This window comes from Ochlerotatus camptorhynchus, unplaced genomic scaffold (genome assembly GCF_037179485.1).
Source record: "Ochlerotatus camptorhynchus isolate MF236.1 unplaced genomic scaffold, CSIRO-AGI_Acam_v1.1 ptg000062l, whole genome shotgun sequence".
NCBI classification, from domain to species: Eukaryota; Metazoa; Arthropoda; class Insecta; order Diptera; family Culicidae; genus Ochlerotatus; species Ochlerotatus camptorhynchus.
The window spans coordinates 3,697,247-3,722,526 of NW_027040552.1; the positions used below are offsets into that span (position 1 = coordinate 3,697,247).

At 41.8% G+C, this 25,280-nt stretch overlaps 1 protein-coding gene across 9 annotated transcripts in view; it reads right to left on the bottom strand.

The window, feature by feature from the left end:
• Nucleotides 1-25,280, bottom strand: part of by (blistery) — an 854,610-nt gene that overhangs the window by 16,029 nt on the left and 813,301 nt on the right. For 6 of the 9 annotated variants that reach the window (XM_065239770.1, XM_065239773.1, XM_065239774.1 and 3 more), the window contains 6 exons: nucleotides 15,840-15,929; nucleotides 15,528-15,741; nucleotides 3,165-3,515; nucleotides 2,050-2,892; nucleotides 1,574-1,749; nucleotides 856-918 (listed from right to left, as the gene is read on the bottom strand). In XM_065239770.1, the coding sequence (XP_065095842.1) occupies nucleotides 856-918; nucleotides 1,574-1,749; nucleotides 2,050-2,892; nucleotides 3,165-3,515; nucleotides 15,528-15,741; nucleotides 15,840-15,929 (1,737 nt within the window). The remainder of the gene's footprint in view (nucleotides 1-855; nucleotides 919-1,573; nucleotides 1,750-2,049; nucleotides 2,893-3,164; nucleotides 3,516-15,527; nucleotides 15,742-15,839; nucleotides 15,930-25,280) is intronic. The other 3 variants (XM_065239771.1, XM_065239772.1, XM_065239775.1) reach the window with 3 other exon arrangements.

The following is a 25,280-nucleotide window of genomic DNA, read 5'->3' on the forward strand; positions in this document are numbered from 1 at the left end:
AACTTCAAGCCCTTTGAGCGAGAAGTTCCCGTCAACCAAAATACTTCAAATTGTGGCAGGGTGTTTTTGACCCCCCAAACTACCATTCCAGGGGGTAGCCTTTGAAATTCCAGACTTTGACTTGTTTTCCTTATAACGCTGAAACACTCTAATCTCAATATTTTGGCTTGTGAAATTGCAAAATGTAACGAGAAAAAGGACTCAACAAAAATTCACCCCCTTAACATATAACAAAATTAACATTCAACATTATTTTCGCTTCACTTCAACACAGCATCGCCACGTTTGTGGCCCTTCGACTTACTCGTAGTAGAACGTGCAACTACCGGGTTTCTTCTCGATCACCGGCCCAACGCATTGGAACAGGCTCGCTTTGACCTTGAGCCTTTCGTAGTACTCAAGTATGAAATTCTTACTAATAGTAACATCGACATAAGCGGTAGGAAGAAATCATGGTTAGTATGCTAGCATTTCCAGATAATGATTCTGCTGTTGATTGTCCTGTCGGTTGTTTTGATTCGCTCAATGAGTGTTAGGTGTTCGCTAGTTGTTTCTCTACTGAATCGTGCCAACAAATGTGAGACTAATTTTGGATTAGTAGATCAAGCCACCCGATTCGCGAGTGCCAAAAACACGAACGATCGAACGAACGACACGCCCAATGCGAAGTGATTCCGTGCAATATCGAACTACAATAGATGGATGCAAGGGGGAGGGGCTTTGTCCCTAATCGGACCCTTTTCCCCGCTTCGGTAAACGGTACTGTGCGTTATTTTGGGTTTGTGAAATCGAGCAAGAGCGGCATTCGTGTGTGAATGTTTTGAGACAATTTTTGTTTTGACGGTTTTGGCTAACCTCATGTCGTATGTGGAGACGGTCGATTTCTGACTTCTCAGCGACCATGTCGAGTTATACTTTCTGTGGTATTCAACAAGGTTGGTTTGGGTTGAGAGATTTAAAAAAAAAGAGGTGGGTTCAGTGGTTTTTGAGTTTGAGTTTCAAAAATGAACTTAATGTTCTGGTATTGAAATGGGCGTGGACGATGATGATGAGTAAGGTATGCAGGTAGGTAGGTGATCAGTCTGAGTAATTCTCGCACACAGGTGGTCTGTTCATTTCTTTGTTTCGCTAATTTGATTACCCCTCATGTTTAAGTTAATAAATTTGCTCCATTTCTTATTTTTATATTACTTTCGGATAGATTATACAGTAATGACTGGATTTTATCAGCCCCCATTTTGAAAATCTTTTCTTCTTATTGCACCAAAACATACCTTTAACATCCATCTTGAAGATAATTGAGAATGATTTGGAATTACGGTTATGTAAAATTATTGAAAGATAAAAGTCTGATGCGCGGAGGGGCTGACAAAATCGGGTCATTGCTGTATTATGTTGCTCTTAAATTCTATGGCATTTTTCATAAGCACTTTGTAAATTTGTTGTGACATGACACATTTTGGGAGTGTAGCTCAGAAAATTGAAGGGCAACTAAACGAAAGAAAAACCGCGAAAGACCAGGATCCTGTGCTGTGTACTACTGCTAAGCGTACGAAGGAGCAAGCAAACCTACCGTTGTGATGTCGGACTCTTGGGCGGCAATGCTGGACTAGAGGTGCCATTGCTAAGGCCATACGGTGTGCGTGGTGTGACGGGGAAGGCTGGCGTCTCGGGCCGTGGTGAACCGCCGGCCGGTGAGTTGTCCGGTTCCGTCTCCGAGCGGTAGGACGAGAATGATTCTTCTCTAGCCTGTTCGGAAGGAAGAGAAAGAAATCGCAGTATTAATAAATGGTCATTGGACGACGGCAATTCAAATCCGTTCGCTTTTGGGACTTCGTCCCAGATTTCTTATATTGGTACTGAGAGATCTTAATCATCCTGTCCAGAGTGCAACAATTAGTAGGCCACTGTTTCCAGTTTTGAGTAACATATATAGATGTGAGCAATGTAAAAAGCATGCAGAATTAGACACTGTAACTATTGAGGAAATATGAATTGTGGCATGATTGCAAAAAGGTGAGATGAGAATGCATTTTGCTTGGCTATTACCTGATCGCACCAGGAGATGGCATTACTTCGCTCCGAAAGGCTCGGCGAGATGGACGAGATTGTACTATCGCTCTCCGACGCTATCCTCCTTACGTGATTGTTAATTAGAAGGCTACTGGGGTCATTTGTCCTACCATTTATCGGGTGATGGTGACCCGGGTGTTGAAATCCATTTCCATTGACAATGTCGGCGTGCGTCCGGAAGGCATCCCCTCCCAGTTCGTTCCCATTGTACCCGTTCAGTCGTTGAGCTTCGCTCAAATTGTACTCCGTTAGATTGGCAATCACCGCCGACAGTTGCTGCTGCTGATCGATCTTGGCAAGATGCTGTTCGGTAACGTCGTTTTCCAGCGCCAGGGATGCAAGCAGCTTATCCAGCGCCAACTGACCACTGCTGGTCAGTGGTGCGATAGGATCTTCCCCTATCCGGAGGCACTCGTTTCCATCCGTCGGGGAGATGTCCATCGGTTCCGGGATAGGCCTTCTGTGACCATTTTGGTAATGATTCGAATGGGTATGATTGATGAGCCTAGCATGATTCGGTTGTGGTGGTGGTTGTTGTTGTTGTTGTTGATGATGATGGTTGTGGTTAATGGTAGTAGTGGTAGTGGTAGTAGCGAAGGTATTACTAGTAGCAGCGCTTGGATTATTGCTAGTGCTAGTCACGACATTGCTGGCAGCGGCAGGGCTGATGGTGGTCGACGGGGCGCGGCCATTACTTTTGGTCGCACGCTGCACCGCGGCCGCACTGTAGGTTATGTCTTTTAGCAAATTGTTTAGTTTTTCGCTAGTATCGAGATTATTGAGGCTGTCTATGTTACTGAAGATTATCTGTTCGGACTCCTAGAAGTAGACAAGAAAGAGAGAGAGGGAAACGACATGTGGCGACAACAAACAACAACGAAAATGCAATGAAGGTACAAATGAAGGGAAATCATAACGAATGAGAATAACATGATGAATTTGGAAAACAAAAACGAAACACACATTTACAAAGGTGCCAATTATGGTAAAACGATGAAAACACAGCAAACAAACACCAAAAGTGTAATGATATTCTCTCTCTTTTTATAAAAAAAATAACAAACCTGCTTTGTTAAGTGTAAGGAACCTACCAATCTCACATGTCCGTGCTTCGGCGTTGAATGATCATGATCGGCCAGCGAGAGCAGTCCGTTTTGGACCTGGTTCTGACTGGCCACGCTATTGTTGAAACTGACATTGTGCTGTTCGTGATGATGATGATGATGATGGCCATTGTTGATGGAACTACTAGCATTGCTACTACCGACAGTGCTGTACTGCTGCTGCTGCTGCTGCTGATGATGATCAACGGCAACTATGGTCGTCGAGGCGGCGGATGGGGACGGCGATGGGGCTGTTACTGGTGTTGGCTGCGATGGTTGCTGTTGGGCTTGTGCAATGTGACCGTGCGGTGAGGCATTCAAAACGGATAACGGTGCAGACTACGGTTTGAGGAGATGATTTGGTGGTAGAATGATGCGAGTTGCGTGCATGTGTGCGAAACCGTGCAGAGTGTTTTGATTTATGTGAAGAAAATATAACAGGCAAACGGAAAATTGGGGTAACAAACTATCGGATGACTTACTTAATACATATTGTGATAATGATCGGAAAGAGAAGAATTCGCAATGTTCAGCGTTTTTATGAATTTCGAGAAGGTACAGACATTTGTAAGACTTTTTGTTTGCCTAGAATGATGGAGACGTTTGGTGGTTTATTTAATGGAAGATCGGGTTCGTCGCTTTTATGGCCGTTGAAATATTTCCTCATGTTTTTTAGGATTTAAGGACAAGGTTGCAAGAATTCACAAATGGGCGTTGTCATGGGTGATTTTCCTTGAAAAATCAGTCGTGATAGCGGCCATTTGTGGATTCTATCAATCTTGTCCTTTAGCGGAAATTTCGAGGACGCGGGTTTGAATGGCATTATAACTTATGCATTTAACAAACAGTTTTAGACACCTAGGAATACTTAGTAGTGTCTGTTTTTATCTTTACCATAGTGCTTCAACCCAGTGTAGATGGATCGCGTTGTTTAAAAAAAAAAACTTCCCTGTTACGTACGAGCGAAATGAACAAATGAGTTCATTGTACTTCATCGTTGTTGATATTCACCAGTACTTGAATATCCAACCCGAAATTGTCAAAATCAGAAGCGATCTTCAAAAGCAAAATAATGAAATTCTTTTGAGCTCTTTGATCGTACGTTCTTATATTTTTTCACAGAATACAATATCTGAGACCTTTTAAACTACAAAAATATTCCAAATGAACAACATTCAACAAATTTACCTACCTTTCTTGTTCTACGATTTTTGACCATTTTTAACCGTCCAAAGTTTTCAATATTCCACAAGTTTGCATTTTTCAAAGCTTATATAAAAATCAAAAATATTAAACAACGAAATTTTTGATGGATAATGGAAAAATTCAAAATGGACGAATTTTAGCAGAAATGGTAATGATTACCCCCAACAAACAGTTATGCAAAGTTTCATGCACATCGGAGAAGGTCGAATCAAAAATTCATTTGTTTTTGCTATTAGGCCTGGAGCTGCTAAATTTCCTTCTAGTGTTATTTAAAGCTCTCTAATAAAGGCAAGCTCCATTGAGGATAATGCGCGATTTACTCCAGATTTTCGAAAATCTGGATTAAATGTTAATCCTCGATTTGGTAAACACCATGAAAGGATATAGCACGCAGCCATTTGCTTTTGTAGCGTACAGTGTTTATGTGTGTGAGTGTGTTACGTATTAGAATATGAAGCTATTTGTATTGAGTACAGTCTGTTGACTCAACTAGTGAGTAATCGCACGTGAGCGTGCACACACAAGCAATGATGCTGCAGGGGCTTCAAATTGGAAACGAACCAAACAACGAAGACGTCACCGACAGCATCCGCTGACAATGCTTCCGCCGCACGCACACCGACACACTATAGACCAGCATGCGAAGCAGAGAAACCTTCAGAGCAAAAGTTTGCTTGTCCTCGTCCGAATAGCACGCGAAACGGCGTGGTTTGTAGTGCCGTGTGAAAATTCAATTCTCGATTGTGTTAGAGGTGCCGGTGGTGGAAAGAATTCCATTCGTTGTGAGTGCTGCTGTTGGTGATTGGAGCTATTTTCCTTCATGGTGCGGATTGCCGTGGTCGAACCGAGTTTCGATAGTACGCAGGAAGTTCGTGGGGAAAACCCGTTGTTCGGAAGACCGTCCGAGTGCGCAGTAGCAGGTAACCTGCAATAGCCGTTTTCCAAGCAAACCGAATCTGCCGTGCTTTGGAATATCATCCTCTCGAGAGTGGGTGGCAGGATTACCACGCAGATCGAGCCAAAACGCGGATTGGATTGCGGGATTTGACGATTGTCAAAAGGTTAGTCCAGGAAAATGATGATAATCAAATACCAAAATTAACACGGGGGTTTCGATACAGCTTCGCGTCACACGATCGGAACACACCAGTGCACTATTCTTGGAGGGAATCGGTTGAAATCGGTCGTCAACAACGGGCGAGAGAGCGCGGAACTACCCTACCTTTGGAATCCACGGTAAAGTGACTACAGTTAAAATTTATGCTGTGCTGCAACTAACAATGTGTCAAACAATTACACAGATTGGGAGTCGAGCACCCTGACAAGAGACACGTGATTGCGGCAGGTCACCGTGTTGGACAAACAAGTGAGTTTTACTCAACAAGATGGCCGTCAAATGGAGGCTAATGTGGAATGCGTCCCAGGGCTTTTGTTTCGTGTTTTGCAGGTTCGATTATCCCATCGATTCGGAGCGGCGCAGACGAAGGCGGTTCGATCGACAGGGCACGTTTCGGCTTTGCAGCCATCTTTCGAGGGCGGTCTACGAAGCTGCACGTACGACGGTCAGGAACACCGTTGCCGAGGCCGACCAGAAAGCGAGGTTCTTAGCCACCGCCAAGAGACGGTCACTTCGAGGACGAAACGAAGTCGTAGCCCTTCGCGAGATGGACGTTTTGTACCTGGTTTTTACCTACGCGTCGGAGCTGCCCGTACGACGACCAGGAACGCCGTTGGCAAGAGACCGACAAGGAGGCGAACTATAAAACCACCGCCAAGAGACGGCCAGTTCGAGGATCGTGGCGCTTCGCGAGACTGATGCAGCATACGCAATCTGTCGGACCGATAGTTTCGAGTGACAGTCAACGAAGCAGGTCGGCGGACACGACGGACGGGAAGTACCCAAGGGTGCTGCAGAATGGTCTTCGATCAACGGAGGAGGAGACAGCATCGATGTGTGGTGTCGTGCGGCGTCGGTTCGGCGTCTGATTGCAGCGGTTCGTCGAAAATCGAGCGGCGGTAAGGGTGCACCCGACCGGTAACAGTGAGTTCTCACAAGAAGAGAAAATATGATTGGAAAGATAATAGGAGGCACCAAGATGCCGTAAGAGTAAAGTATACTATAGTAGGAAAGTAGAAGCAAGAACAACTCCAATGTAAGGGACCAAAGCCAGGATTCAAAGTATAAGCATAAAAATGCATTTTGGAGTTCATTTTTGGATTTGTTGGAACCTTTGCCCTTTAATGTTTGTGCTTTTGTCCGCCTCTCAGTAATTTTCGCTCTACCGCTACAGGAGCACTTGCAACAATTGTAATCGGTCTCGCCACCGCAACACAGAGAAATAGTCACTTTTCAATTCTATCTACATTAACCGATTTTCACTTTGGATCGCCATGGCCTTGTTGAGATATGTTCTGATATTTTCGACACACGGTTGCAAGAAGTAACAATCTAGCATCTAGTTTTTTTTTAGCCGAGTTATTAACGAGAGTCGATGAAGAGAATAGACCACTAATCTATTTGAAAACTAACGCGAAATTTGTATTTTATTTGTTTACCGTTTGATATCGGAATGTCCGCTGCAGCTCCATGGAGGACTGACTGGATACGGAGAGGTTCTCATAACTTCGGAACATCTCGGAAGGTCTCAGAATTTCTATGAATTTCTTAAAAATTCTCGGATGCGCTCAGAACTTTTCGGAAGATCTAAGAATTTTTCAAAACTTCCCGGATGTTTTCGAAAATTTTCGGAAATTTTCAAAAGATCTCGCAACTTATCAAAAGTTTTCAGAACATCTTGGAAGCTCTCCGAACTTCTGAGAACATCGCTGCAGTTCTTAGAAATTCTAGGAAGTTTTTGGAAACTCTTGGAACTTTCCGAGAAGTACTGAGAACTTCCGAGAAGTTTTGCGAACTTTAGCTATGTTCTGGGAAGTTCTTAGAACTTTCGTGAATTTCCAAGACTTGAGAGAAGCGCTTAGTAGCTCTATGAACTGCTTCCTAGAAGTTCTGATAACTTCAGCGATGTTCTGAGAATTTCTGAGTCGTTCCGAGAATTTTCAAAAACTTCAGAGATATTCTAACAGCTTCCGAGGAGTTATGAAAACGTCTGAGAAGTTCAGAGAATTTGAGAAATCTTCCGAGAACTACAGCGGTGTTCTAACAACTTCCGAGATGTTTCGATAACTGTTGAGAAGTTCTATGAACTGACGAGAAGTTCCAAAAAGTTTTGAGAACTTGCGAAATATTCTGAGAACTTCTGAGGCGTTCCGAGTAGTTTCGAAAACTATTACTATAAGTAACGAGTATTTCCGAAAACTTCAGAGAAGATCCGAGTAGTTTTGAAAATTCTCGATAAGTTCTGTGAACTTCCGAGAAATTCTAAGAACCTCCGAGAATTTTCAAGAACTTCCGATAATTTCCAAGAATTTTCGAGCAGTGCTGAGAAGTTCCGTGAAATTTCGAGTAGTTCGAAAACTTCAGCGATTTCTGCGAACTGCTGTGCTGGCGTGTATTTGGACTCACTGGTGACCGCAGAAAATTATACCAGCAGAGAAGTTCAAAGTCGCATTATGGCAGGGAATCGTGCCTACTTTGGACTCCGGAGGACGCTCCGGTCGAATAAAATTCGCCGCCGCACGAAGTTGACCGTCTACAAGACGCTGATTAGACCGGTGGTCCTCTACGGCCACGAGACCTGGACTATGCTCGCGCCCTTGGTGTTTTCTAAAGGAAGGTGTTCCGTACCATCTACGGTGGAGTGCAGATGGATGACGGAACGTGGAGGAGGCTAATGAACCATGAATTGCACCAGCTGCTGGGAGAAACATCCATCGTCCACATTGCAAAAATTGGGTGACTACGGCGGGCTGGGCACGCCGTAAGAATGCCGCACGACGACTCAGTGAAAATGGTTCTAGAAAGCAACCCAACAGGAAAAAGAAGAAGAGGCGCGCAGCGGGCAAGGTGGATTGACCAAGTAGAAGGCCACCTGCGGACCCTTCGCAGACTACGAGGCTGGCAAAGTGTGGCCATGGATCGAGTAGAGTGGAGCCAACTTCTTCGGACAGCAGAGGACAACAAGGCCTTAGCCTGGTTGGTAAGTAAGTAAAGCTGTGCTGGCGTGGGAGCGCTCGAGATGACCCCAGAGGAGCATTTCATGGGATGCGAAAAGTGGCAATCCACACGGGAAAAGTTCATCCCTTAGCGGCACACCTTTCTATTGCTTGGTTCACTCTCCTACGAGAATGACCGCTGATTAGGGCGTCTCATCCGCTCCGTCTTCAGGTCACAGCTAATGAGAGGAATCTTCAGCAAATCAGTGACGCGACTCTTCTGATTAGTGGGTTAAAATTGTTAAACTTCTCGCACCACTGTCACCAAGTTCTCCAAGATCATCGAAGCGAATGTGTCATCCACGTTACAATTAGTCGTGGTGACGGGATATAGCAGGTTGCAAACCAGAAGGACGTTGTTCTTGACCCGTTCGATGTTGCATTTCTCGCCACCAGGGACAGAAACTTTTCATTGGTCGAATTGCTGCACCTCGCTATCCAAACTTTCCTGATTGTCCTCCGGTTGTTGCGGGATTGAACGGTCTCTGCATGGCGGACAGTTGTATTCTCCTTCCTACGTTCTTCGGTTTACTGGCGGCTATCTTCGTTCTTCTTGATTGCCTCCAACAACGCGAAGGTGTCTGGTGCAGGATACGGTGATACCAGATTCCCCCTGCTATGGCCTTCTGAGGCTGTCCAGGACCTGTCCATATCCAGTCACATTAATCAGGTTCTTTCCGTTCTTCAATAGAGTTCTCTACCACCGTTAGTATTCGTGAGAAGTTTCACTAATGCATGCATTTTACTGGTTGAAAACAAACCGCTGCCAAGTTGAACACTTCGTCAAGTGACAGCTGATTTCGTGGTTGAAAATAATAAATAAATCGATTTTACACGGCTACGCTAGCTAGGTTGTTTTAGTGAGATCTTGCGTCGAGAAGTCAATGGTGCTGCAGCGGACGATCCGATATCGAACGGTAAACAAACGAAATGACAACATGTTTGAGGGTGGGTGGTCAAAGCATGTATTTTTGGCTGCGTACTTTTTGAATATCTCAGTTTTTCTTTAATGTGATGTGAATGGAACCCACCATCAGTACAAGGATTACCAATGTCTGCAGATACTTTACTGGTTGTAAGGTTCTGCCTTATGGTTTGTTGCAGCAGGGCGAATCAGCTTCAGACAAGGGACTGGTAAATCCACGAACCCTCGTCCAGTCAACAAATCCTTTGGTTCCCTTAGGCTGGCCCCGCAATCGAGTATATACCTAATATAATTTTTGAACATATATGATTTACAGTCATACATGCTTAAAAATGTGCAGACATTTGGCGTGATGATTTCAAAGACACAAAAATGGCCAAGCCAGTCCAAATGAATCCACAGGAAGCATCCGTGCTATTGTTGCTTTGTAGTTCCAATCAAAGACGGTTCGCTTGATGGGGATCGACATAAACTAGTCCTGTCCTATGTAGAACCAATTTGAAGTGTCCAAATGAAGAGGTACTTCCACTCATATGCTATAAAAAAATGTTTTTCAGAATTATGAGATCATTAGACGTTACAATGATAGTTAGTGTTAGTACTTGTAAGCAGGGTTGCTTCCACTCACTTGCTATAAAAAAATATTTTCCGGAATCATGCAATCATTAGATGTTATAATAATATGTTGTACTAGTAAGTAGCAAAAAGAGGGTGTAAAGTATGTGTTTGACTCATAAAACCTGTCAATTTCGCTTTCAGAGCGTCACAATCAACGATCTTATGATTCGTGAGCATTCACTCAGAGTGAGCGCTCACGAGTCGTAAATTCGCTGATTGTGACGCACTGAAAGCAATATTGACAGATTTTATGTGTCAAACATATACTTCATGACCTCCACTTGTAACTTACAAGTACTAATTAGCATTATACTATTTCATGATGTCATAGTTCCGAAAAACATTTTTTTTATAGCAAGTGAGTGGAAGTAACCCTGCTTGTAAGTTATAAAAAAACGTTGTAAAGTAGGTGTTTGACATTCAGAGCGTCACAACCAGCGACTTCAGGATTCGTTAACGTTCACTCAGAGTGAGCGCTCACGAATCGTAAAATCACCCATTGTGACGCTCTGAAAGCAACATTGACAGGTTTTATATGTCAAACACATACTTTACAACCTCTTCTTGTAACTTATAATTACTAACCATCATTATAACGTCTAATGATTTCATAGCTCCAGACAGTTTTTTTTATAGCAAGTGAGTAGAAGCAACCCTGTCCAAATGTAGTGATCCTCCGGCTTGGGATAAAGGATAATCGACTGTAGTCGATTGCTGGATCCGAGCGTAGATAGCCAAGTATCAGGTTCAGCAACTTGAAATTCCTTGACGCGAATACGACGAACAATGAAATATCTTGGTTCCAATAAAGGTTCCTCTTCGTTTTCGAAACCGTATCTCAGCGGCAAATCACAGTCAGTACAACAGCATGACGTACAGCCAGTATCCCTTGGGGGATGGGATGCAGTTCTTGCAGGGCTTCTTCTGTATTAGTATTGATTCCTTTTGAAACGGATAATCGCCTTCTTGGCCATCTTCGAAAATGTTAACCGGATTACTAACCAAATAAGCATAAACAACTCCGAGATAAAAAAAAACGAACGTCATGTTCGTTCACACGCGCAGCCTACTCTGATATCTCGGTTTTTCTTTAATACCCCGAAATCGGGTGAGATCCGAAATTAAAATTGAGGATAATACGGGATTGGCGCTATACGAGTTCTTCCCAATACTCCTTTGGAAATTTTTATTCGGAATTACCTCTTGAATTAATACTGAAATCTTCTCAAAATCACTATGGAATTTTATACAATTTTCTCTCCAAATTTCTTCAACGTGATTTAGCCTAAACATCTATCTTGTTTTCATGGCCCAGGATCTTATTTTCTCCCGATTTTTCATCGAAAAAAAACTGGTCACCCTGTAATATCCATCATTCTCAAATGAAATTGAGCTCTTTTATCGATGAATTTAGGTCTACTCTCCAAGCATAGTTGTCTAAAGGTATAGCATAAATCCTGATCAGAAAGAACGTTTTCTAAAAAAATATTCTGGCAGGTGATCTGGCAATAATGGAGTAGCAACTGCGGGTGGTCAATGATGCTCATGGTCATGCTCAAAGCATATTACCTTACATAATTATTAGGGACAGTGGAAATTCGCGATTTCGCGGAAGCCGCGAATTCCGCGAAATTTGGCATCGTCCGCAAAATTTAGAAAAACCCGCGAAATGCCGCGAAATTCATGAAAAAAACTAACACTGCATGTCGACCTTGAAATATTTCGTTTTGTTTTCATGCGACTTGCATGCAATACCCATGGGGTTTCCTTCTTTCGACGAGTTTCGACATTTGTGCCAATCCCCCTTTTTGACGTTTGATTGTCTTTCTCTATCTAGCACACGGGGATGCATGATTTCGTAGTTTTCTCACTATTTTTTCCATCCTTCTTGCATTTTTTCATGTGTGCGTCATTAAACGTCAAAAAGCTCTGCTTAGGAAATTCCGCTCGGTGCTGAGCTCGTTGTTTATCGCGCTATTTTGTCTAAAAACAATTGATACAAAGTGAATTTGTGATTGCGTTTCGACGTGTTGTGATAGAATCATGAAGAAAGCTGTGAACATATCGTGCCAAGACCGTGTTAAACAATACCCGCAGGGAGTTTTACATGCGGATGCCGGACAACTGTTTTGTTCCTGCTGCAACGTGACCCTGGACAACTCGAGGAAAAACTCAATCGACAAGCACCTGAAATCACAACAGCACTTGCAAAAGCTAAAAGTGCAACAGGACGAGGCTGCGCAAAAAGAAAAAAAAAACAAGCGAGTATTGTCGGAGCATTTCAGCGTCAAACGATCTCCAGAGATGCGCGAAACGTGGCACACTTCGAGTTAGTAGAGGCTTTCTGTGCCGCGAATGTACCGTTACATAAATTGGACCATCTTAAACTGCGTGAGTATCTCCAATCGAGTGTTAAAAATCTGGGACAACTACCAAATTCATCCCACCTCCGAAAGGAATACCTTTCAAAGGTATTCGATCAGAACCAAAAAGAACTTGAAGCTAGAGTTAAAATCTCAACCTCGATTGCAATCATAACAGATGTAGCCAGTGATTCACAGGATCGTTTTGTTCTACATGTAATATTTGTTCTTCCTGTTACGATCTCTGAACAGGAGAAGATGGAAGCTGTAACAGCTGATATTATTTACTTGTAACATGTCAATGCTACAACTGTGTCCCAAAGTATAATAAAAACATTGGCTAAATATGGTGTTAATTTTGATGCTGTTACAGCCTTTGTGACGGATAACGCCACTTACATGACTAAAGCTTTCGAGAATCTAAAAGGACTACTTCCGTGTTGCATTCACATGACGTGCAATGACCATATTTTGAGGGTGATCGGTGAAGTGTGGAGGAAGAGATTCCCTAGCGTTGATCGTTTAGTGGCATGCTTCAAGTCCATTTTTACTCATTCTGCCTCGAGAAAGCAACGTTGTTGAACGAGGAGTTGATGGCTGAACTTACCGGGGTTGAGAAGGACAAAGTACCGTTACCTCCCGTTCCAGTCATTACGAGATGGAATAGTTGGCTAAATGCTGTCGCCTACCATGCTGAGTATGTGAATCACTACCAAAATTTCATCGGCAACGAACTTGAAATATCAGCAGCAACAAATGCGTTGAATGAGCTACATGAATTGCTTCAGGACCGAAAACTGAGAGAGAAGATACTGTTCATCCACAAAAGTACGACCAAATTGGTTGAGCTTTTGACCTGGTTTGAAAGCCGCCATGTTCTGATACATTTAGCGTACAATAAAATCATGGACTTGCTAGCAGGTACATTAATGGAGTACTTTTTCAAAAAAATCCACTAATAATTTTTTCTTACAGTATTTTCAGACAAATCTGAAGAAAAGTCTGTACCTCGATGGCAGCGGGAAGCCTTTGCAGATGCATCGAATAAAATGAAACAGTACTATCACACACCCACAGCCACAACGCGATTCTGTCAACCTGGTTTGAAGTTTCTTCGGGCGGTTCGACTACTGGATCCCCATCAAGCGAAGTTTTTGTCTATTGATGACCTGTACGACGGGATTCCAGAGTGCACAACCAGAAAATTGACCTTGCAAGATGAACTGACAGCATACAAGCAAGCAGTACTGGAAATATGTGACAGTGTGAAACCATTGACGTTTTGGTTTTCGAATCGTAATCGTTTTCCAGAGCTTTTCAGAATAGCGATAAAGTACCTGTCAATCCCTGGAAACTCGGTTGATGCAGGACGGAGCGTAAGTCAGTACAATTTAATTAATACTTGTAGACGACAGAATATGACGGAAGATAATTTGACAAATCATGTACTTTTGGTTAATAATGCAAAGAAAGCATAAAATGTACCGTTGAATAACTGTATTTTAGTTCAATAAAGACTCATTGGTTGTTTTAGCAAAGAAAATTTCACTTTTCTACGGTATATTGAAAGAAAAAAAATCAACCGCGAAATTTCCACTTTTTCTTATTTATCGACCGCGAAATTTTGGATTTTTGACCGCGAATTTCCACTGTCCCTAAATTGATTATTAATGAAAATATCTAAATAGATTCCCAGAACATGTTTTTTTCAGTTTTTGCCACCCATGGAATAAAGGGTGTCCCACATTAAATTGCATCACGGGAAAAACGCTGTACCCATTGGGTATTTTCTCTTGAAAATTTGGGTAGAAGCAGTTTAGAGTGTATTGTCTACACTGAATTTTTGTTGTTGTCAGTTTTTCGAAAGTTGGAAAAAATGGCGTCACCCGAAAAGCAACGCCGCGAATTGATTTTGCGCAAGCACCCGGAAAATCCTCAACTCTCTCATCGGGACATCGGAAAACAACTCGGAATCGTGCAGTCAACGGTGAGTCGACTACGAAACTCTGAGCATCGAACGGAAGGAGAAACGCGGTAGAATTAATGTTCTATTAGTGATCAGGATCACAATCGTGTCGTGAAAGCGTTTAAGCGGAATCCCAATGCTTCGGTCAGGGATGTGGCCAAAAAGTTAAAGCTGTCCAAGTCTTTCGTTCAGAGAGCAAAGGACCGGGAGGGACTGCATACGTACAAAGTGCAGAAGGCTCCAAATCGTGACGAATGGCAAAATACGGTGGGAAAGTCACGGGCCCGGAAACTGTACACCCAGATGCTGACGAAGCCTCATTGTCTCATCATGGATGATGAGACTTACGTCAAGGCGGACTTCCGGGTCTGGAAGCAGAAGGAAGCAGAAACTTTCTAAGTTTGCGATTTGGCAAGCGATCTGCTCATATGGCAAACGGAGTGCGCCGTTTGTGATTACCGGAACTGTAAACGGGGAGATCTACCTCAAGGAGTGTCTACAGAAGCGTCTGCTTCCTCTGTTGAAGCAACACGAGGGCCCTACGATCTTCTGGCCGGATCTAGCTTAGTGCCACTATTCAAATGTTATCCTGGAGTGGTACGAAGCTAACGGGGTCACTTTCGTACCCAAGAACATGAACCCCCCTAAACGCACCGGAACTAAGGCCCATCGAAAAATACTGGGCTATTATGAAGCAGGCACTACGGAAGCATCCCTAGGAGATCAAATCTGAGGAAGACATGAAGAAAAAGTGGGTTTTCGTACAGAAGAAGCTTGCAACCAGAAGTTGTACCTACAGAACCTAATGAGTGGAGTTAAGCGTAAGGTATTCTTTCCGTTATGCAATTTGATATGGGACACCCTTTAGCTCTGTATCATCCTGTGAGCAACACAAAACGTTCAATCAAACTACCCGCGAAAACCCAAACCTTGCGAATTCTTCTCTTTCTTTCATTTCAGTCAACTGGAAGCAGAATGCATTATGCAAAATAAAACTGTACAAAACGGAAAAATTTCGACTGCTCAGGCCAAATGCAATTTTGTGTTTAAACTTCATTCTACTACCGCAAAGCGGTTGCTGATTCAGGCAAGTGTGCAAAACCACTCTTACTGCTAATAGTTTTAATACCACCACGTGGGCGTCGTCGCAAGGTACTTACACCAATCGACTGCATCTTGGCGTTCTCGTGGGCCCGCTTGATGGCCACGAATGGCCGCTCGGTCGAGTTTGTCCTCGTGTGTGTCGTCGTTAGTGTGTGATAACTGCGTTCGTTTCGCACCGGCGACAAAGTTTGGCTACGTCTGTGCGTCGTGCTGGTGTTGTACGGCGTTTCGGCGGCGTTGGTGGGGAATGCAGGGCTGCCATAACTATAACTGTAACGAGTTACAAGAGGTGCGGGGAGGGGGGAGGGGGGGTCGGTTAAATAGAATCAATGTGTTCTTGTGCACCGATATGGTGCTGCATTACATACCTAAAGCTATTTGAATGTTCTCGTTTCTGTTGTTCCTTTCTGGCACGTAGCTTTTGCTGCTGAAGCTGAAGCCATGTCTGGCCGGAGATTCTGCAAGAGAGATCAAAAGCAAACGGTGTTTGTTAGGAAATGGCACTTTTTTTTGCTTGCTTTCTTGCTTGTGATGAATGGTTTATGGTTTCCCAAACGCGAGACACTGCTGAATTTGTAATTGAGACAACATGACATGGTGTCATGTTGCGAAAGCCCAAGCGGTTGCTCATATTGGGGTTCTGCACCGTCCGTTAAGTCGGCTAAGAGTTTGCAAACTTTCAACCTGTGGACAGTTTGCAAGTTGTGCGTCGTCGTCGTTACCGTCCTACGCAGTTTTCTTAAAATGGTCGGTCGGTCGGTCGGTCAATGACAAGACAGGTTCGTTAGTCTCGAACGACATTCAATTACAAATGATTGGATTACACAGAAATTAATGTCGTAAATTTGTCGCCTCCACGTTTCCGCTTCACAGTGCGTTACGCATTCGCTTAGAGTAGCTTTGCTTTGTTTGCGATTCCCTGGCCTAATATTATATGGTTTAGGAGGAATTACCTACCGGAAAAAGCGGGGAAACACGGGATGGATGTCGCAAAATGTAAACATTTTTCTTTAACAAAAAAAAAATGTCATCCGCCTATTAATATTAATCTCGGAGCGGGAACAAGCAATAACCTGCTTCGCTGAATGTGTGTTTTTGATGGCAATTGTGATTTCTCAGGAACCCAAACAAAGTCTATCTCTGACTAGAGCGGGTGTTGTTTGTTGTCGTTTGTTGGACGTCTTAATTTTTCTATTTTGAGCAATGGGTATTTTTAGCCGTTTTGAAGTGTAGTGGTTTTATTTCTTGCGTAAGAGTTCTCCCCTTGTTGGTTAAAAGGTGAGAAAATCTGATCTGGTGGCGTTTTTTATTTCAGTGTTGGTCAAGTGTACCAGGTTATGATCTTGACCGTGGAAAGTCTGGTTCAGTGGATGATCAGCTTGTTGGTGTTGGAGATATCATAGGTAACAAAGGTAAATCTAGATAATGATGAATGTGGTATTGGTATTTATAATTGATTTAAGATTGATCAAATCCCATTTTAAATTTACCGAAATTGACAAAACATTGAATTTAGTTAAGTTTCAATTAAGGGGAAATGACGGCTTCGGCATGACAGACTATTTTCGGCAACCAAAATTGAAACACTATTTTCACTGGATTTTCTTACGAAAACACTTCGCTGAATGCATGCAAACGATTCTTTTTGCTTTCAGCTTCAATTTGACTATATTTTTACCACTGAGAAAAAGCAATCTAGCAGAGTTTTCTTGAAATGAAACACACGCACTACAAATTGTAGCTGATTTCGAGTTGCCGATAATAGAACAGCAGATTTACATGCAGTTCAAATGGAACGGTTGCCGAAGAAAAACTGGTTGCCGACAATACTCGCTCTCACTAGAGAAGATTGGAGCTTTGAAAATGCGTTTCAAAACAGTTTTTGACAATTCTTTCGATTGAAATTGTTAGAGCAGCTGGCAGCAAAAGATTGTAAACAAACCAATACTGCATATGTGTGCGTTCCTTAGAGAAAAAGGCTATAGAAAGAAGGTCGCTGCTTAGGTTGCCGAGAATACGTAAATTCCCCTACCTACATCATGTAAAAAATAGCAACGTCGTATATGCGTCATCAATCTATCCATTGAAGATATTGACGGACAACACGAGTAAGCAACAAACCTGCTTTTTTTGCAACTAAAAATCTGCTATTCGACTAATATAAAGTGCAAAAACTCTATATTTATCTCATATTGACAAAAGGGAAATGCGTGGGCTAGTTGGTTACTTGGGAATGAAGTTGCTTTACCAAATTTTGAGCTGGATTTAACACTATTTTTAGAAGTGTTATTTTAAATAAATTTTGATGATGTCAACCAATGCATGAATTAGTATATAGTATGACAAGAATCATTTCCTCGGCCGGAATGGGAATCAAACCCTCCACCTCCGGCTTGGTAATACCGTGCCTTTACTGACTAGGCTGTTTGAGGCCCTCAGCAAGCATTACTACCGATAATAAGACAGCATTGCTAATGCTAAAAGCCTTTATACAGCACTACCTATATGAGCATTAAGCTGGGTTTTAACTAAAGCCCTACAGTAAAAGTATGGACGACTGACACCACAAAACTGAAAAAAGCTGTTCCAATCGAGCAAAGCGGTGCATTTTGACGGTTCGATTGGAACAACTTTTGACAGACGTTTTGACAGACGTCCATACTTTTACTGTAGGGCTTTAGTTTTAACAGGGCAAGTCAATTGATCAAGTCAGTTGAATTCAACTGACTTGAACGCGAATCGAACGTGTAAACCATGCCATTCAACTGACTTGATCAACTCACTTGAATTGAAAAAAGTTGAACCAGGCTCAACTTTGCAAGCCAATTGAATTCAACTGAGTTGATCATTTGACTTGCCTAGTCTAAACCCAGCATTATAGATGCTTTTGAATTAGTTGGTGTTGATAAGACCAGTAGCGTTTTATTACTCAAACAGCTCAATCTTTTGCTAAAGTCGCCTTAACATGTGTCTATTTGAGTTGCATGCGAATGCTCTGCTGATGTGTATTGCTCACTAATGCAACGCGACACAATGGTGTATACATCGAAACTTTTTTTTTCATGGGTATTCCATAGCTGTCAAACCCCCGACCAGCGTTGCCAGGCTGCAAGATTTATCTGGCACAGCCAGAGAAATTTTAGCTCTGCCAGACAGATTTTTTGATAAATCTGGCAGCTTCCTATGTTAATTTGCTGTGCCAGATTTTTGCCAGACATTTTTTTCGGATTTTCCCAGATTTTTTCAAAATAAGCCTGGCATCTCTGCCCCCGACATTCAGTTTGAATTAAAAACATACAGTCAAGATTCCTATAGTACGGTTAATAGGGACCGTACTATAGGAACCGGCATTAACGAATACACGTAGCATATGGGATTAGAGCAAACACTGATTGTACGGCAATTTGACGAGATAACTTCCTGTTGTCTTCTGAGAAGTTGTTAAGCAGAAAGTTGGCCACCTTTTGGGACGATTCAGTCTCCGGTAGTCTGATCCGGAATATCCGTAAAAGTGGCCAATTCATGAAACTGATCCTAGTGCTCTCCGGACTTTTCGAAACCACTCATAATCGTCTTATCAGAATGTTTCGGAGTTGTGTTCGGAATATGGACTCTGGAGACCACGGGATTGTTCACCAGAAGATCCGGAATATTCGTAAAAGTGGCCAATTCATGAAACTGATCCTAGAGCTCCGCGGATTTTTCGAAACCACTCATAAACGTCTTATCAGAATGAATTCGGAGTTGTGACCGGAATATGGGCCCTGGGGACCACGGGATGGTTCACCGGAAGATCCGGAACATCCGTAAAAGTGGCCAATTCATGAAACTGATCCTAGAGCTCCACGGATTTTTCGAAACCACTCATAAACGTCTTATCAGAATGAATTCGGAGTTGTGACCAGAATATGGGCCTGGGGATCACGGGATAGTTCACCGGAAGATCCGGAACATCCGTAAATGTAGTCAATTCATGAAACTGATCCTAGAGCTCCACGGATTTTTCGAAACCACTCATAAACGTCTTATCAGAATGTATTCGGAGTTGTGATCGAAAAATGTACCCTGGGGACTACGGGATGGCCCAATAGAAGTTCCGGAACATCCGTAAAAATGGTCAATGCATAAAACTGATCCTAGAGCTACGCGGTTTTTTTCAAAACCACTCATAGACGTCTTATCGGAATGTATTCGGAGTTGTGTTCGGAATAAAGACTCTGGAGACTACGGGATGGTCCACCGGAAGATCCGGAAGATTCGTAAAATAGCTCAATTCATGAAACTGATCCTAGAGCTCCGCGGTTTTTTCGAAACCACTCATAAACGTCTTATCAGAATGTATTCAGAGTTGTGACAGGAATATGGACCCTGGGGACTACAGGATGGTTCATCGGAAGATCCGGAACATCAGAAAAATGGCCAATTCATGAAACTGATCCTAAAGCTCCGTGGGTTTTTAGAAACCACTCATCGACACCTTATCAGTTGAGTTCAGAATATGGACTCTAGAGACTACGGGATGGTCCACCGAAAGATCTGTAACATCCTTAAAAGTGCTCATTTCATGAAACTGATCTTAGCGCTCCATGGTTTTTAAGAAACCACTCATAGACGTCTTATCAAAATATCCGGAACATCCGTAAAAGTGGTCAATTAATTAAACTGATCCTAGAGGTCCGTGGTTTTTTAGAAACTACTCATAGACATCTTATCAGAACTTTCGGAGACGAACCAGCCCAGTGCTGAAAGTCTCCTAACCTAATCTTATCAGAATGAATTCGGAGTTGAGTTCAGAATATGGACTCTGGAGACAACGGGTTGGCCCATCGGAACATCCGGAACATCCCTAAAAGTGCTCAATTCATGAAATTGATCCTTGAGCTCCACGGAGAAGTATGACTTCAAATCGACAGGCAAGTGTGCGCTTGACTTTGCTCATATGCTGTCTGCGGCTGTTGAATAGTTCTAGAAAACAGAATACGGTTGGCTGATTGGCTAAAAACTTTGGATTTTTTTAGTTTTGGTACAAAACTAGTAGGCCCACCTATTTTGGTTCAAATCGGAGAGGGTCGATGCATTGGCTCGGTCACTTGAGATGCTACGTCTTCTTCTTCTTCTTCTTCTTCTTCTTCGCATTTCAAGCTTATTGCATATTGCATATTAGCTTATTGCGTGCTCTCAACTTAGTGTTCTAGATGCACTTCCACAGTTATTAATTGAGAGCTTTCGATGCCTGTACCATTTTTGCATTGGTATAATTGTGTGGCAAGTCCAATCATACTTCTATGCCCAGGGAAGTCGAGAAATTTTCCTACCCGAAAAATTCCTAGACCGGACCGGGAATCGAACCCAGCCACCTCCAGCATGGTCTTGCTTTGTAGCTGTGCCTTTACCGACTGAGCTAAGGGAGACCCCTACCCTGAGCTAAGGGAGATGCTACGTGTATTCCTTAATGATTAGGGTGCCCACCCCTTATGATCTAACTAATCGATTAAAATGAAATAGTTGCATGTCACCGGTCTTCATCATAAATCGTCGTTTGTAATGGTTTGTTGCTATGTAATACCCAGTACAGACTATGGCTTATATAATGTAATATAGGCTGTCTTGCAATGAGCACTCATACATAGGATTTCCAGTGAAAACTAGATAACATAACGAGCTCGGTGTCCTAGTAGCTACTGGCTTCTGGTTATTCAGACCTTTTTTGTAGGACAGAACGCAGAAAATCGCTTATGATATGTCAGAACGGTGTGAAACAGGAAAAACTGGTATTCGCAGTAAAGCGCCGTAAGCGTGATCCGAACTGAAAAACATTGTAAATTCCTGCCAAAACATTCAATTGGAATAGCTTCATGACGCCAGTCAACATGCTTGATAGATCGTCGTTATAAATGGTTTATGGTTGGTTGGTTTTCTTAATTTAAGAGCAAGTAATCAAAAACATCTCAAAATGACAAAATGACAAGCGATCAACGCTATATCAGCGGCGCCGGTGGTGTAGTGGTAAGCGTGACTACCTCTCACCCCAGCAGGCCTGGGTTCAATCCCAGTCGGCGCCGCCGGGATGTTCTGAGGCATAACATCTCTGATCACGCCTTCCTTCGGATGGGAAGTAAAGCCGTTGGTCCCCGGTTCATGAGTTCATGGGTCGATAGGTAGGGTCCAGGTGTGGGAGCTGCCTTCCTGGCACATCGGTAGCATTGGTGCTCAGCACGGAAAACAAGATCGACGGAAAACAAATCAAGGAAAAAAATGCTATATCAGAAATGGAACGCAACAATGATATAATCTTCTTCCTATTTTGTCATGAAAAACGGCCTTTGCAATATAGCTCGCTCGGCCTGAGTGAAGAAAACGACCAAATTGTTGAAAAGTTGCTTCACGACGTAATGCCGAAGATGATACACGCATGTTAGTGGGATTTGTGTCCTCAACCGTGTAAATTGCAACAAAGCAGGCAAGCAGGTTATAATCTAGTTACAAATCATGGGAAATTATGATATTTAGAACTTTACCTACTAACAAAATTTCACCTCTTCTGACCTTTGTGGGGACGCAGAAGTAGACACGGTTCGCCTTTTTTTTTTGGCTATATACGGGCCTGATCAGAACTTTCAAACACTGGTATAGCCGTTGTTCAGCTGTATATAACCAAAAAGGTGAAATAACGTGCCTATGGTTTCTTGAGTAATATTTCTCCTCCTGTCTCACCTGACTGCAAGGTCGTGGTAGTGGGCAATTTAACTGATTCTGCCTAATCACGGCGTAGCAATCCTTGATATGTGCAGTCAGTATAAGCGAAGACAACAAATCAAGAAGACTAGCAACTCTTCCATTTTCTCATACCAACGCTATGAGATAGGTAAAATCGCGTCATCTGCCGCTCAAAGGTAAATGCTTCGAACGAATTTGATAGCAAAGATTACATCCTCAGAAGAAAGGTTTGTGTATTTGTTCATTTTTCTATGCGTTGCTTCCACCTTTGCTCAAGTGCAGCGCTACTGCCTCTGTCGCTTGGTTTTCTGGCAAAGTTGCCAGTCTAATTGATATGATGTCTTCGGTATAAGTAAAGCTTAGATAAGCATTCATCTGAAATCAAAAGGTCTGCTGAATTATCTTGGAGTTATACTCAGAATTACAATGGAAGAATTCCTTTGATCGCACATGAAGTTTCATCTTAAAATGTATTTAAAACATTAAAAACCAAAAACAAAATATTTTGATCTTTAAACTTATATTTATCTCAAAAATTCTAATTTTTCTGAAATGGACACAACGGACACTTAAAAATTGACCAAAATTGTAGAACATAAACTTTTAGTAAAAGATTTTTTCCACAAATACTTTTTATTTTTTTTAATGCAGGAAACATACTTTTTAGTCCGAAAAATGGTTTACTATGCAAAATTCTCATAAAAATTACTTAAAAAAAATTGTTTTACTAAAAGTTGATTTTCTACGATTTGGATAAATTTTAAAGTGTCCTTTGAGTCAGTTTAATAAAAATTTGGATTTATGATAAGGTTTCTAATGAAAATCTTGAAAATTACTTTTTTTGTTATTGAAGTTTAAAAGTTATTTTTAAATTATTAGACAAAAATTTGTTATTTTTTTCAGTTTGTTTTTTATTTTCAAAAGGTAATCCAGTTTCCTACAACTTTGTTTCAGACATCATTTTGATTAGTGATAGGTTTTTGTACTATGTTTTATTTAAAAACATCGAATACGCCATTCTGAAAAATTAGGCGAGGGTCAAAATGTCTGCATTCCGGCTCATTGATTGATTGCCCCTAGTTAACAGTTATGCGAAGTTTCATGGAATTCGGAGAGCCCTATTATATCTAGAATTCATTCTAAAATTTCCTCTAAATTCCTTTGGAATTTTCATCAAAATTATCGAATAAGTTCTTCAAAGTGATTGTATCCGGAAGATCTGGCAGTTGAGAAGATTATTATTTTCCAAAGAGAGGACGAAGTATATTTTTTCCCGGGTCATCGTCGAAATTCCAGGATTTAGTATTTCCGGCTACTTACTGATTTCCCGGTTCACTGGTCATCCTGTGTCCGGTATACAATAGGTCTTATCCATCTGAATAACATGACTAGAGATAGCAATCTCCTATCTAGTCGAAACAAAAGAAAACGAAACTAGCTCAGAGAGTGAGTAATTTTTGCTCATTCATAAGGATATATTTCTAAAAGCGTTGGTCACTCAGCGCATGAGTAATCTACGTAAAAGTGATTCACTCTCTGAATAAGATTCGTTTTCCGTGAATGTAGACTGCTTAAGCAAGCCTTTTGAATCAAATGTTACTAGCGCTGCATGGTGAGTGAATTCTGAACTAAGAGACCAATCATGCGATAGATATTGTCAATCCGAATAACTTCACTGAATACAGAAACCTGCTTTCTGGCCATGCTGTCAAGATAAAACATGGAATAACATATGTACCATAAGTCCTGGGAATACTTTCAGGTGTTTATTTGACGGCATGAATAAATACACATGTCAACCAATGCACTTGTCACGCTTATCTATACTACTACTGAACTGTCAAGCTCAAATTTCGCAGTAGTTTCCATTAAAAATGTCGTACAAGCTGGATTTATGTGCACAAGTCGCCATCCTTTTTGGACGGCTCAGTACAAATGAAATTCTAAGCGTGTTCAAAGACAAGCCAATATCAAAATCAACTATTTATCGTGTTTTGAAGGATTGTCGTGATGGCAAAGACCCGGAAAATAAAAAAAAAATGCTGTCGCCCAACAAAATTGAGTGCCAGAACAACCAAAAAGTGTTATCAAGTGCTGAAAACAAATTTGGTCAATCTACATGCAAATTAGTACGAAAATTTCATGTTTCAACATGACAATCCATCGGATTAAAAAAAAAATACAACGTAATCTATCGGAAACGTCATTGTGCTCTAAAATATACATAGCAACAACTCGAAAAATACCAAAATTTTGCCGTGCACTTCGTCGCGAACCTTTTGCGAATAGAAAATGCATCATTTTGGAAGTGAGCAAAAAATACCATTTGTACCGAAAAAGGACAATCCATCAAACGTGCCGAAGGCTCGTCCAATCGGGTGTACTCTAGGCTACGGTGTACGACAACGGCTGGGAAGCTCAAATTGAGCAACAATTGGTTGATCGAATCAAGCAAAATTTAAAAGAAATCGTTCAAGACACCGTCCAAACCCTGATTCAACAATTTCGCTGCACACTGCGAAAAATCGAAGATAATGGTCCATTGAGTATACTGTAAATGCATTTTTCAACAGTTTATAAATAGAATAAAATACCCTGAAGAAGATTTTAAAATTAAATTGTTTGATTTCAAATGCCATGCTTTTGATTTTTTCCCAGGACTTATGTTACATATGTTATGACGCAAATTGCACAATGAGCTTGACTATCCAATGTCCAATTTCTAGCCGAGATGGCCAGCTAAATTCATTGAAAACGAATATTACTCAGAGAATTAGTCTCGTTTGCTGATTCGTATGGATAATTTAGGTTACTCATGCGTTGGCTACGCTTTAAGAAAAAAAAAAAATCATACGAATGAGTACAAGTGACTCACAACGGAGTAAAAATTATTCAGTCTCTGAGTTAGTTTCGTTTTTAGTAGTGCAACGCAACGAACACCCCTGTTTATCACTCGGCAGCCAAACGATGACTGCAGTCAACCTTTCTACGTTTCGCTTACTGAAGCATTTGGTTTATCATTATATGTCCCTTCTTTTTTCTGTATTTAGCTGATGTAGGTGAATGAATAGAAAAAAATGCCGATATCCACG